Below are 12,434 nucleotides of genomic sequence, written 5' to 3'. Positions count from 1 at the left end.
TGCCATCTTGTGGCACTTCCTTGTGCATCGGAGTTAGTGCAAACTTACCGAGTGTTGCTGATGTAAACTGAATTTTTAATAACCTGCTTTACAGAGTCCTTACCTAAAAGGTCAGGCCCACTCATCTCATTACATTTTGTAATGGAAGACAGTTATTTCACAAACAAAAATAGCCTAAAGCTGCACTGTAGACATTGCATAGCTAGTCTGCTTGTGACTGGCTAAAGTGGGAAATGTGTGGGTAATAACTGTTGAAGGACTCAAAATAAAGTGAATTACAGATCATAAGTGCTATTAAATTCAGATTAGGAACTTGATAGATTTGGACTCTAATAGAAGCAGATTTAAAAAATAAATACATTTACATTGCACCGTATCACATGATCAGACTGCCTTAGCACAATCTGTAGAATGAATGACCTTTCGATTGCAGTGACTGTTACTTGGGGAAACTATATACCACTTGTTTTTATAAATCTGATATTGGTTATTTTACTAAAATATTCTTAATAAAGGAATATGTAGAAGCTAGCATAATAAAAGAGAAATGGCAGTTTCTAAAATTAATTGCTGTAGGATACAGTGTTTCTATTTTAAATTATAAGAAGTCATCTCTAATAAATAGTTCAGAGTTTGTAAGTGAGTTCTGTGGTAATATGATGGGTTATGATATGTGAAGGTCTGCTTGAGTTGTTACCAAGCCATTCCATTTATGAGAGACAGCCCTCAGAGACCCAACAAAATGGCCCTCAGGGATTACATAGAAACATAGAAAATAGGTGCAGAAGTAGGCCATTCAGCCCTTCGAGCCTGCACCGCCATTCAATGAGTTCATGGCTGAACATGCAACTTTAGTACCCCATTCCTGCTTTCTCGCCATACCCCTTGATCCCCCTAGTAGTAAGGACTACATCTAACTCCTTTTTGAATATATTTAGTGAATTGGCCTCAACAACTTTCTGTGGTAGAGAATTCCACAGATTCACCACTCTCTGGGTGAAGAAGTTTCTCCTCATCTCGGTCCTAAATGGCTTACCCCTTATCCTTAGACTGTGACCCCTGGTTCTGGACTTCCCCAACATTGGGAACATTCTTCCTGCATCTAACCTGTCTAAACCCGTCAGAATTTTAAATGTTTCTATGAGATCCCCTCTCATTCTTCTGAACTCCAGTAAATACAAGCCCAGTTGATCCAGTCTTTCTTGATATGTCAGTCCCACCATCCCGGGAATCTGTCTGGTGAACCTTCGCTGCACTCCCTCAATAGCAAGAATGTCCTTCCTCAAGTTAGGAGACCAAAACTGTGCACAATATTCCAGATGCGGCCTCACCAACCCCACTGTGGTCATGCTATGGTTCCCTATCAATATAATGCTTTTAAGTTCATTACTTTATAAATCTTCTGGGTTGCGAGTTTGTTGCCATTTTAACTTTAATATTTAATTACCTGGACAATGTATTTTTTTAAACTGGTTCATTTGACATCACAATGAGGTTACAGGTCAAAGCTTACACAGTCGACTGCAGCCTTTCCTTTGTGCAGTTGTCTGACTAGAACAGAGTTATTTTACATGATTGGTGTGAACTTGAAATAATATCAAAGAAAATAATTGATATAAGCCCATGCAGAAAGAATTGTTTCTATCAATCGGGTGAACTTTGACCTCTATTGCTAATGTATTGCTGCACCTGTTGGTACCATTGATGGGCATTGTCACTTGAAGAGTCTGAAAAATTCACTGGTATCAAGTAGTCGTGACAGTTTGGACATTGTTCATGCTATTTACTGTCTTCCCACAGAATGCAACTGTAATCGCAGAGCTTGGCATTGTGTGTGGGACCCTGTACTGCAACAACAGACCGGAAGTGGTACGCACTGTGTGAACTGTGTCGGTAACACTGAGGGAGTACACTGCGAGAAATGTAAGGAAAATCACTACCCTCTAAGACCAGGGGGACAGTGTCAGCCCTGCAGATGCAACTCACTGGGTAAGTTCATGGAATTAGAATTCATGCCCTTTTATAGCGTTCGGCTTGTAGAAGCTGACAGTTAAAGCATTTGCCATAAGATTCATTGGATTAAGATCAAACATGTTCAAGGATGACATCGTTAGGCATTTTGATTTTACCTTAAAGAATCATTCTAGTCTTGGGAGAGTGAACTCTGGCCCGCTTTCCACCTCAAATAATTGATATCAATCTCTATGGATGATTTTGTGAAAATTGACTATTAGAGAGTGCAAATGAACAAGACCAGCACCCTGCATTTACTGTGCTGCTACAGGAGACCTAAATGTGATTGCAGATTCATAGAGCCACCTATTGCTTCCCTGCAGCTGCAACTGTTTATATTTCAGAGTCTAGCCGATGGAAGGAGAACGATGCATTCTCCCTTGATTTAACAGCAAGCTTTTTTCTATAGAAGAGAAAAGACAAAGATAATTGTGTTTTACCAGTCCGTGGATTTTTTATACTGGGCACTTCAAGATGTATGTTGAGGTGATTAGACACTTTCATTTGAGCATGTGCAAACCAGAGAGTATGGGAGCTGGCTTTTTATTCTCCACTCTTTAAGGCTGCAAACAAATAGAAGTGGCAATACCATTGAAAGACAGCTAATCTGGTGTAAAATCTGCACACGTACAATCGTGAAAAGGCATGTTTGCAAAAGGTAATGCAAAAATAGTTGACAAAATCATCAGGGATCAGCGATGACCATTGCATAGGTGTTCTTTCACTGGACCTGCTCGCGACCCTTAACTGACTCAGAGCCTCATGCAGGCTGCGTGGCCCTAATACCTTTCCTGCTGAAAGCTCAAATCTTTTTCGTAGAATGGAAATAGCTCCTGTATGTTTAAAGTATATTTTTGCCTTGTTATCAAGGGACCTCTATTGGAAAAAGCAATGAGAATACTTGGTTAGTTATTGTGACATTATTAATGTACTGACTGCATAGGTTCCCAGTTATTGTATAAAAGCAAGATAAAATTAACTGTTTGAATTGCATTATATCTCATCCTTAGCAACACAAAATTGGTGACCTAAAAGACTCCATAGACTGTCTTTGTGCTTCACTTTGACTTTGCCAAGGTGGCATCATGAGTGCCCAGGAAACGGATAGCTCTACTTACCCTCTAGGATAGGAGAGTGTTTGAAGAACAATTGGAAAAAAAAGAACAACTTTGTTTTTTGTACATTGTTTATATGTAAACAGATTAGAGTATATATGATGGTTCTCATATTAAGCAAAAATTAGGGGAGAGCATTATTCAAAATGTTCTTTATCACATTGTTGAAACATCTGAAAACGCTTCATATAATGGGCTACTTTTGGAACTGTAACATAGATATGCAAAGCATCACGCAGACAGCCAAGAGATTAATGTTTAGCTAATCCGTTGTGAAAGAATGCTGCTAACATACAAACAATAACGGACAGGTAAAGACCCTCTAGTCCATCGGGCCTGACCCCGCAATTGCGATACCTTGTGTATCTCAACATATACACTCCACCCCACCTGAAACCATGTTAGCTCGGTCATCTCCTATCTCTTCCTCCAAGTAGTGCTGTGGGTTCTTTAATATCGACCTGAACCTTTGTTTTATATATCGCCCAGAGGGCAGCAGCTCTGATAATGTAGCAGTCAGTTCCTTAGTATTGTGCCAGAGGATCAACCCAGATTCTGATCTTAAAATCTTGGGATGGAGTTTGGACCCACAAACCTCTGATCAGAGGTAAACGTGCTTCCAACTAAGCGAAGCTGACATACATTTCCTACTCTCACTAAAATGCTGTCATTTTCATGTTTTCTGTATCTCTCAGGTTCCACCAGTAGCAGTTGTGACAACCATGGTCGCTGTAGGTGTAAACCAGAAGGTGTGATTGGAGACAAATGTGACAAATGCCAACCTGGCTTTTACTCATTATCCAGCACTGGTTGCAAGTAAGTGACCTGATAACACCTCCTGTCTGGAGTTGTTTTTCTCTCCAATGAATATTGATGACCATATTACATAGGCTGCATTTATGATGTATAATAAAAACAGAAAATGCTGGGAAGTCAGTATTTGCAAAGAGAAAAGTTAGGCTAGTGTTTTAAGCATAGACCCTTCGTCAATTCTGTGCTTAAAATGTAAACCTGCCTTTTCCCTGTTGAGATGCTGGCGGATCTACTGTTTATTTACAATGTTGTCTGTTTTATTTCTGATTTGCAACATTTGGAGTTTTCTTATAATTTCACCTCTACATTTTCAATGTTCTATATAATGTTATGTTACAGAAATAACCATTTAGCTCAGTAAGGCTGTGCCAGTGTTTTTGAGCCACCCAGTCTAATCCCATTCTCCTGCTCCCTCTCCATACCCTTTAATATTCCTCTTTTCCAAGTAACTATCTAATTCCCTTTTATGGGTCCTGCTTCAACAACAGTTTGTGGCAGAGAATTCCACATTCTAAACACCCCCTGTGCAAATTTAATTTCTTTAATTCTTTTATGATTATCTTAAACTTATGCCATCTTGTTACCATCTCACCAATCAGTAAAAGCAATCCATCACTGTTTACCTCAACATAACCCTTCATAATCTTGAAGACCTCTATCACATCATCCTTTAACTCCACAGCCCTGGTGTAAAGCTTAAACTCTTCGTAATTGTAAATTTTCATCCCTGGTAACATCCGAGTGAGTTTACATGATACCTTTATCATTGCTTTTATGTCCTATCTATAACAGGGTGCTCAACACTGCACACAATATTGCAGGTCCAACAATCAGGCAGGAGATTAACATATAAGATTAGTAGGGTGGGAGGAAATTCATGTGGAGCATACACACTGGCACAGACCATTTGGGCCGAAAGGCCTTTCTGTGCTGTACATTCTATGTAATTCTATGCAATCAATGTGCAAGTGCCACATAGCACCAGAAATATTTGCACAGTTCGCATTGGTCACTGAGCTGTTTCTCAGCTCTTTGCCAACACTTGAACCATGTGCGTACCATCTCATGCATTCACGGCATGGGCAAGCATGGGCACAAACCCACATCACTCCATGTTAACTCACCTCATTGCACTCTTAATTATAATAAATTTCCTCTTCATTATAATAAAGAACGGCTATGGAACCACATCCAGGTGGGAGTTCGTGTCTTCAGGGCAGGGTGGGAGGAATTAGCGGGAAAAAAAATCTGCCATCTGCAATGTCCCGCCCAAATGAATCACTGCTTGATACGCAGTTTATCTTTAATTATTAAATTGTGTTTTGTATTGGCAGGCGCTGTACCTGTAATATGGCTGGTATTACAGAGATCTGTAACAGTGAGACAGGAAGATGTAGCTGTAAATATAATGTGGAAGGGTCCAACTGTAACCGGTAAGTGTTTTATAACTATTACACTGAGTTAGAAAAATCTGGTTCAATTTTATAGCCTTTTAGACTACACTTACAATTAATAGTAACAAATATATTGTTCTGCAGCCCTGAAGTCGCATTAGTAGAGTTTGAAGTACTTTTGACTGGTGGTGTTACTGATTAGCTGTCCTTGCAGCGACACATCTTATTCTCAGCCATCCCAGTCCCTCCCTCTGTCTGTCAGCTCGAGGTATCTGTGCTACAAAAATACATAGAAATGCATTTTTCTAAACTGTAACATCTTTAAGGACCTTTAAGCTCATTTTTTATTGCCAGTTTAAAAAAAGCTAGATTATGGGTTTTTTTCAGGTTTTAGTTTTTAAAGGGGGTCATCGATAGAAAATATTTGGACCATAAAAATCTGGAACAAATATACAAAATACAAATTACGCTCTGAACTTAACTGATATTTCATGGCCAGGTTTATTTTTGCATTTTTTAGGCAGACTTTCCAACCTCTGCCTGGGGTGGGGCAATGAGCTGTGGCAGGTCTCAGAGCATTACTGCAGTGTAACGTGGTCAGCAGCCCCTCGAGCAGCTCAAGAAAGGCAGCATTTTTTCTTAAATATTCAGATCACAGGGTAGAGAAATTACTCTGTGTAATGGTTCAGTGAGTAAGTGCACGGCATCGTGTGGAACTGAGCTGCATAGACCAGGGAAGCTTCAAGTTTAATTCCCTGTGTGTGTGCCGAGTTAGCAGATTTCAATCGAACAGCACTAGGGAGTGCTGCACTTAGCCGTCAGTACCCCTTATCTATGGAGGTGAAAATTCAGCCATGGTTCCCACATCTAATTGGTATCGATTGACCTGTGCTGGCAAATGCATCGGTTAAGGATAGGAATGAGCCTTGGCTGTGATGCGCTGCACATTTTTTAGTCTGTCGACAATCACGCTCTAAACTCACACTTGCAGAATGACTATCGGGGCAGGTGTTGCCCTCTGTCACGTGTTACTGAAGTACCCCAGCATTGTATCTGCACCCTCAGGGGAGAATAATTGGAGGGGAAAAGAGGGACAAGAACCATAACTTTCCAAATGTTTGATTCTCTCCCACAGTTGCAAGTTGGGTTTTCACAACCTTCATCCAGACAACCCCATGGGTTGCTCAGCATGTTTCTGCTTCGGCCATTCATCAGTCTGCAATGTGGAAGGTGGTTACAGGAAGGATCGCATCGCCTCCACCTTTGATTCAGGTACTGCAGCAGCTCGACTGCAATGAACTGAGGTGTCATTCATCAGTGAGGGGACAACCAAAGAAAAAAATCAGTCTTGAAACGAATTTAATTAAAATGTCATTAAGAATGACAGTGGGATCATGGGTCAGAACTCATGGTTGAGCCAGACCATAAAATTCAACCTGAGGATGGAAGCAATGGCTGCATAACCTAAATAAAAAGGGCCTCTTAATGATAATGAGGAAAACTAGCCAGGGTCCCTGCTCCTGATCGCTATTCATTTCATCATCTCAGCTCTAATGTTCCCACTGCTCAATTAGCTTACAGACACTTATTGTCTAAATGAAGAGGTACTGGAGTGCAACCAGTGTCCATAGAACCATATCCCAGCAAGGAATCGATGCTTCAGGAGGTGGACAGGAAAACTTAAGGTGGAATATAACTATCCTCAGACTGGTGGCTTGTAGATTGGCTATTTCCAGCTTTGCATGAATCTGTGCTCTTGTAGCAGTCATCATCATAGGCAATTCTTTGGAGTCAAGGATGACTTGCTTCCACGCTAAAAATGAGTTCTCAGGTGACTGAAGAGTCCAATGCGGGACCTACAGTCTCTGTCACAGGTGGGGCAAACGGTGGTTGAAGGAATAGGTGGGCGGGGTGCCTGGGTTGCTGTGCACTCCTTCCGCTATCGACGCTTGGCTTCAGCTTGCTCTCCGTGAAAAGACTCGAGGTGTTCAGTGCTTTCCCAAATGCCTTTCCTCCACTTTGGGTGGTCATGGGTCAAGGATTTTCAGGTATCGGTGGGGATATTAAATTTTTTTCAAGGAGACTTTGAGGGTGTCCTTGAAACGTTTCCTCTGCCCACCTGGGGCCCGCTTGTCTTCTTGTAGCAGTAGCAGGGGAAGGGAGACTGATAAGAGTATGTTCCTATGATAAGAGTATACAGCAGAGGATAGGGTTTCAGAGCTGAAAGGCCATTTTAATCTCCGCCTGTACCAAAAAACTGATTTGTACCTCAGCCGATTTGAATTAAAAACTAATCTTGTGCCTGTTACCCAACTGTAGTCACTGTATTAGCATCATCACTTTAGTCACAACATTGTTAAGCAAGTTACCCCAACATGAAATATTTCAGAACAGGAATACACCACAACACATCTGAAAGATATTTCACTGCAGATAGTTTAACACAATTAAATTACCAGTAAACAATGTAAGTTAGAAATTGCTGTCAGTGATGTTACCACACGAATGCTTAACATACTCATATCAAATTCCTCTTCATTATATTGAAATTAAGATAGTGAAGAGAGAATTTCATGTGAGCTCGTTCAACATTTGTGCAATAATGTCCCAGACAGTGGTGATATCTTGCAGCATAATATCTTTATATGGCTTAAAGTTAGTTTTGTTTAACTTACTAATTACAGCTAAATTAGGATATTTCTCTAAAATTGTATTGTTAATTGTGATGAATAATATGCGATTTGTTCTTGTGAGCAGATGCCGAAGGATGGAAAGCAGAGCACCGAAGTGGTGGCGATCTCCCTCTGATGAGATCATCATCATCACGTGACATTATTGTTGAAGCCAAAGATGAATACCCAATATTCTTTGCTGCTCCAGGTGAGTTGAGAACAATTCATGTAATGGCTTCACAATTTTGTTATTGCTGTTTCATATATATGTATGTCGAATTGCTGATCCATGATTTGATAAACAGCCCATAGAAATAGAGGCTTTTGGATGGTTTTGATGATTGTACTTTCAGTGATCTCCATCTCAAGCATGACAACGTTTTGACTCATTTTAGAGTGAGTCTCTTCAAGAATCGTGAATTTGCAGCTTTACACAGGCTTGTGAATTCTTAATGATAACATTCATCATTCTATAATATAGGTATTGGATTTGGGTTGTCAATTTTGCTGGAGCTTGTAAAGTTTACAAGTATATTGACAACGACTATCAACACTGATCTATTCTGATGCTGTTTCTTACATTCTCACCTTAAGAAACTGTTGTTTTTTGGTGACATTTTATGTTGTTAATGGGAATCATTAGATTTCAGGTTTGGTAATTCTGGAGCCTTATTAACAAATCTTGAAAAATTGTTAGTATCTGCGATGCTTATATTTTTTAAAATTTCATGCTCTGGCCCCCTCACTGACATCAGTATAGCACTTTAACCCCAGGGAGATATTACAGTGCGGCCTACCTCTGTTGTTGACATTATTTACTCTGTTACTACTACTTTCGTAATGACTCCCAGTAGCTATCCCATCTCTGCGGCCCTTGTCAGCATAACATATATGGGAAAAGTGCACGAGAACTACAAGATAGCATTTTAAAAATGACTATGCTAGCTAAATTATGAAAACAGTGATCAAGTTAAAAGTGAGATTAACCATTGGTTTTCTCTACTCCATAATAATGATGTGTAACTCAGCTTCTTTACAAGGATTAAGGAAGATGTTGATGAAACTATTTATTATTAATAGTTGGTAATTGGCTAAAGGCAAAGCCAAAACTGTTTCAGGTTAAGGAACTGTGTTATACAGAATAATAGGTTGAATATAATGGTCATTACTCATGTTCAACTGTTCCTTTCATCATAGCCAACTTCCGGGGAAATCAAGTGTTGAGTTATGGGCAAAACCTCTCCTTCACATTCTATGTGGAAAGGAATGGTGCCTACCCATCAGTAGAAGATCTGATCCTGGAAGGAGCGAGTCAGACATTGACTGCACAAGTGAACGCGCAAAATAATCCAATCCCTTCTACCACCAAGCAGACATACAACTACAGGTAGATATAGCAGATGTTCTGAATCTAATATGTTTTCATTTCAGTTAACCCATGAATAGAATATTTTTTGTCCTGAACATGGACTGGGTACAATCAGATCGTTCCATCTCCAGGCACGTAGTGCAGAGCTTACAATTCATAATGGAAGCTTGCGTTGTGAAATCAGGCACAAATCTGATCTGCACCAAATAGGAACATTTTAACATTGAGTCCAAAGTCTATTGTATATCAAAAGGATGTCAATTTTCCAGTGATATACTCTACAACAGCGATATAGTCAACTTTGTTGTAAGGTTTAAGGACATGATTGAATAAATTTAAGTTTATTGTTTAATTGGCTATTGATAGAGCTAACTGCATGATGCATTACCAGATAAGCGCTTCACAATAACACAAACAGTGTCATATAACTGACCTAAAAGACTGTTGATGGTATTTTGCTTTTGTTTATGAGCCAATAGTAGAGGCTTAAGTGAGAATGTTAATAATCCCGTTTTGTTTTGTAGACTCCATGAGGGTCTGGAGTATGGATGGAAACCGTTTCTAACTTCCCTTGACTTCCAGCGGGTGCTTGGTGACCTCAAGGCCATCAAAATCCGTGGTTCATATAACAGGCAAAGTAAGCCTTCTGAAAGCTCACTTTATCCAAAAGACATTTCCATGTTTATAAAAGATAAATGAAATGGAGAAAGAACAGTGCTGAAAATTAAGTTGAGAAACAAAGTAAGATAAAGAAGTGAGAAAAGGTTTATAGAAATGATGTGAAGAATCAATCAATTATCCATAAACTTTTCTAGTCATATTAATAATCAGAAATTAAGCGCTGTTATATCCAGGCAAAGGATTATAATAGCTCCGATACAGATATTTGGCCCAGTGAGGGCACATTCAGTGTATACTCTCTCAGCTTTACTAGTTAATTACAAGTTGGACTTTAATATTGTCAAGGGTTATAGGAACAGCAAAAGCTGTTAAAGTAACCTTCATGTAATAAGCATTTCATTTTATAATTTTATTTTTTCTCTTTTGTTTCTCTTTTCCAGATTAATTAGTGTACATATTAGATGTTAATTTGAAGATTGTAATCTGTACTCAAATTAAAGAGATAATTCACAACTCTCAAGAAAAATATATTCTAGTAAGGAGGAAAGGGTGCAAGAGAAAAGAAAGCCACCTGTGGCTAAATAAAAAAATAAAGGAGGGTATCTGATTAAAACTAGTGGGAGGACAGAAGATTGGGAAGCTTTTAAAAGCCAGCAAAGAATGACTAAAAAAATGATTAAGAAAGGAAAGATAGACTATGAAGATAAATTAGCACAAAATATAAAAACAGATAGTAAGAGTTTCTATAGGTATATAAAAAGAAAAAGAGTGGCTAAAGTAAATGTTGGTCCCTTAGAGGACGAGACCGGGGAATTAGTAATGGGGAACATGGAGATGGCAGAAACTCTAAACAAGTATTTTTTTATCAATTTTTATGGTCGAGGACACTAACAATATTCCAACAGTGGATAGTTAAGGGGCTATAGGGGAGGAGGAACTTAACACAATCACAATCACTAAGGGGGCGCTGCTCAGTAAGATAATGGGATTAAAGGCAGATAAATACCCTGGACCTGATGGCTTGCATCCTAGGGTCTTGAGAAGTAGTGGCAGGGATTGTGGATGCATTGGTTGTAATTTACCAAAATTCCCTGGATTCTGGGGAGGTCCCAGCAGATTGGAAAACTGCAAATGTAACACCCCTATTCAAAAAAGGAGGCAGACAAAAAGCAGGAGACTGTAGACCAGTTAGCCTAACATCTGTGGTTGGGAAAATGTTGGAGTCCATTATTAAAGAAGCAGTAACAGGACATTTGGAAAAGCAAAATTTGGTCAGGCAAAGTCAGCATGGATTTATGAAGGGGAAGTCATGTTTGACAAATTTCATGGAATTCTTTGAGGATGTAACGAACAGGGTGGATAAAGGGGAACCAGTGGATGTGGTGTATTTGGACTTCCAGAAGGCATTTGACAAGGTGCCACACAAAAGGTTACTGCACAAGATAAAAGTTCATGGGGTTGGAGGTAATACCTGACAAACAGAAAACAGAAAACAGAGAGTCGGGATAAATGGTTCATTCTCTGTTTGGCAATCAGTAACGAGTGGGGTGCCGCAGGGATCAGTGCTGGGACCTCAACTATTTAAAATCTATATTAACGACTTGGAAGAGGGGACTAAGTGTAATGTAGCCAAGTTTGCTGACGATACAAAAATGGGAGGAAGGGCAATGTGTGAGGACATAAAGAGGCTGCAGAAGGACATAGTCAGGTTAAGTGAGTGGGCAAGAATTTGGCAGATGGAGTATAATGTTGGAAAGTGTGAGGTCATGCACTTTGGCAGAAAAAAAATCAAAGAGCAAGTTATTATTTAAATGGAAAGATTGCAAAGTGCTGCAGTACAGTGGTGCCTGGGGGTACTTGTGCATGAAACACAAAAGGATAGTATGCAGGTACAGCAAGTGATCAGGAAGGCCAATGGAATCTTGGCCTTTATTGCAAAGGGGATGGAGTATAAAAGCAGGGAAATCTTGTTACAGCTGTACAGGATATTGGTGAGACCACATCTGGAATACTGCGTGCAGTTTTGATTTCCATATTTATGAAAGGCTATACTTGCTTTGGAGGTAGTTCAGAGCTGGTTCACTATGTTCCTGGAGATGAGGGGGTTGACTTATGAGGAAAGGTTGAGTAGGTTGGGCCTCTACTCATTGGAATTCAGAAGAATGAGAGGTGATCTTATAGAAACGTATAAGATTATGAGGGGGCTTGACATGAGATAGAAACGTATAAGATTATGAGGTGGATGCAGAGAGGATGCTTCCATTGGTGGGGGAGACTAGAACTAGCGGGCACGATCTTAGAATAAGGTGCCGCCCATTTAGAACTGAGATGAGGAGAAATTTCTTCTCTCAGAGGGTTGTGAATCTGTGGAATTCGCTGCCTCAGAGAGCTATGGAAGCTGGGTCATTAAATAAATTTAAGACCAAATTAGATAGTT

At 39.7% G+C, this 12,434-nt stretch overlaps 1 protein-coding gene across 1 annotated transcript in view; it reads left to right on the top strand.

The window, feature by feature from the left end:
- The window catches only part of LOC139268646 (laminin subunit gamma-1-like), a 72,186-nt gene that overhangs the window by 31,963 nt on the left and 27,789 nt on the right, over positions 1-12,434 (top strand). Inside the window, exons 2-8 of the mRNA XM_070887136.1 lie at positions 1,801-1,989; positions 3,824-3,944; positions 5,276-5,374; positions 6,471-6,607; positions 8,093-8,215; positions 9,205-9,394; positions 9,901-10,013. Coding sequence (XP_070743237.1) covers positions 1,801-1,989; positions 3,824-3,944; positions 5,276-5,374; positions 6,471-6,607; positions 8,093-8,215; positions 9,205-9,394; positions 9,901-10,013 — 972 coding nt within the window. The remainder of the gene's footprint in view (positions 1-1,800; positions 1,990-3,823; positions 3,945-5,275; positions 5,375-6,470; positions 6,608-8,092; positions 8,216-9,204; positions 9,395-9,900; positions 10,014-12,434) is intronic.

The sequence above is a fragment of the Pristiophorus japonicus genome, chromosome 8 (assembly GCF_044704955.1).
Source record: "Pristiophorus japonicus isolate sPriJap1 chromosome 8, sPriJap1.hap1, whole genome shotgun sequence".
In the NCBI taxonomy this organism is placed as follows: domain Eukaryota; kingdom Metazoa; phylum Chordata; class Chondrichthyes; family Pristiophoridae; genus Pristiophorus; species Pristiophorus japonicus.
This window is presented reverse-complemented; position numbering and strand designations above follow the sequence as displayed.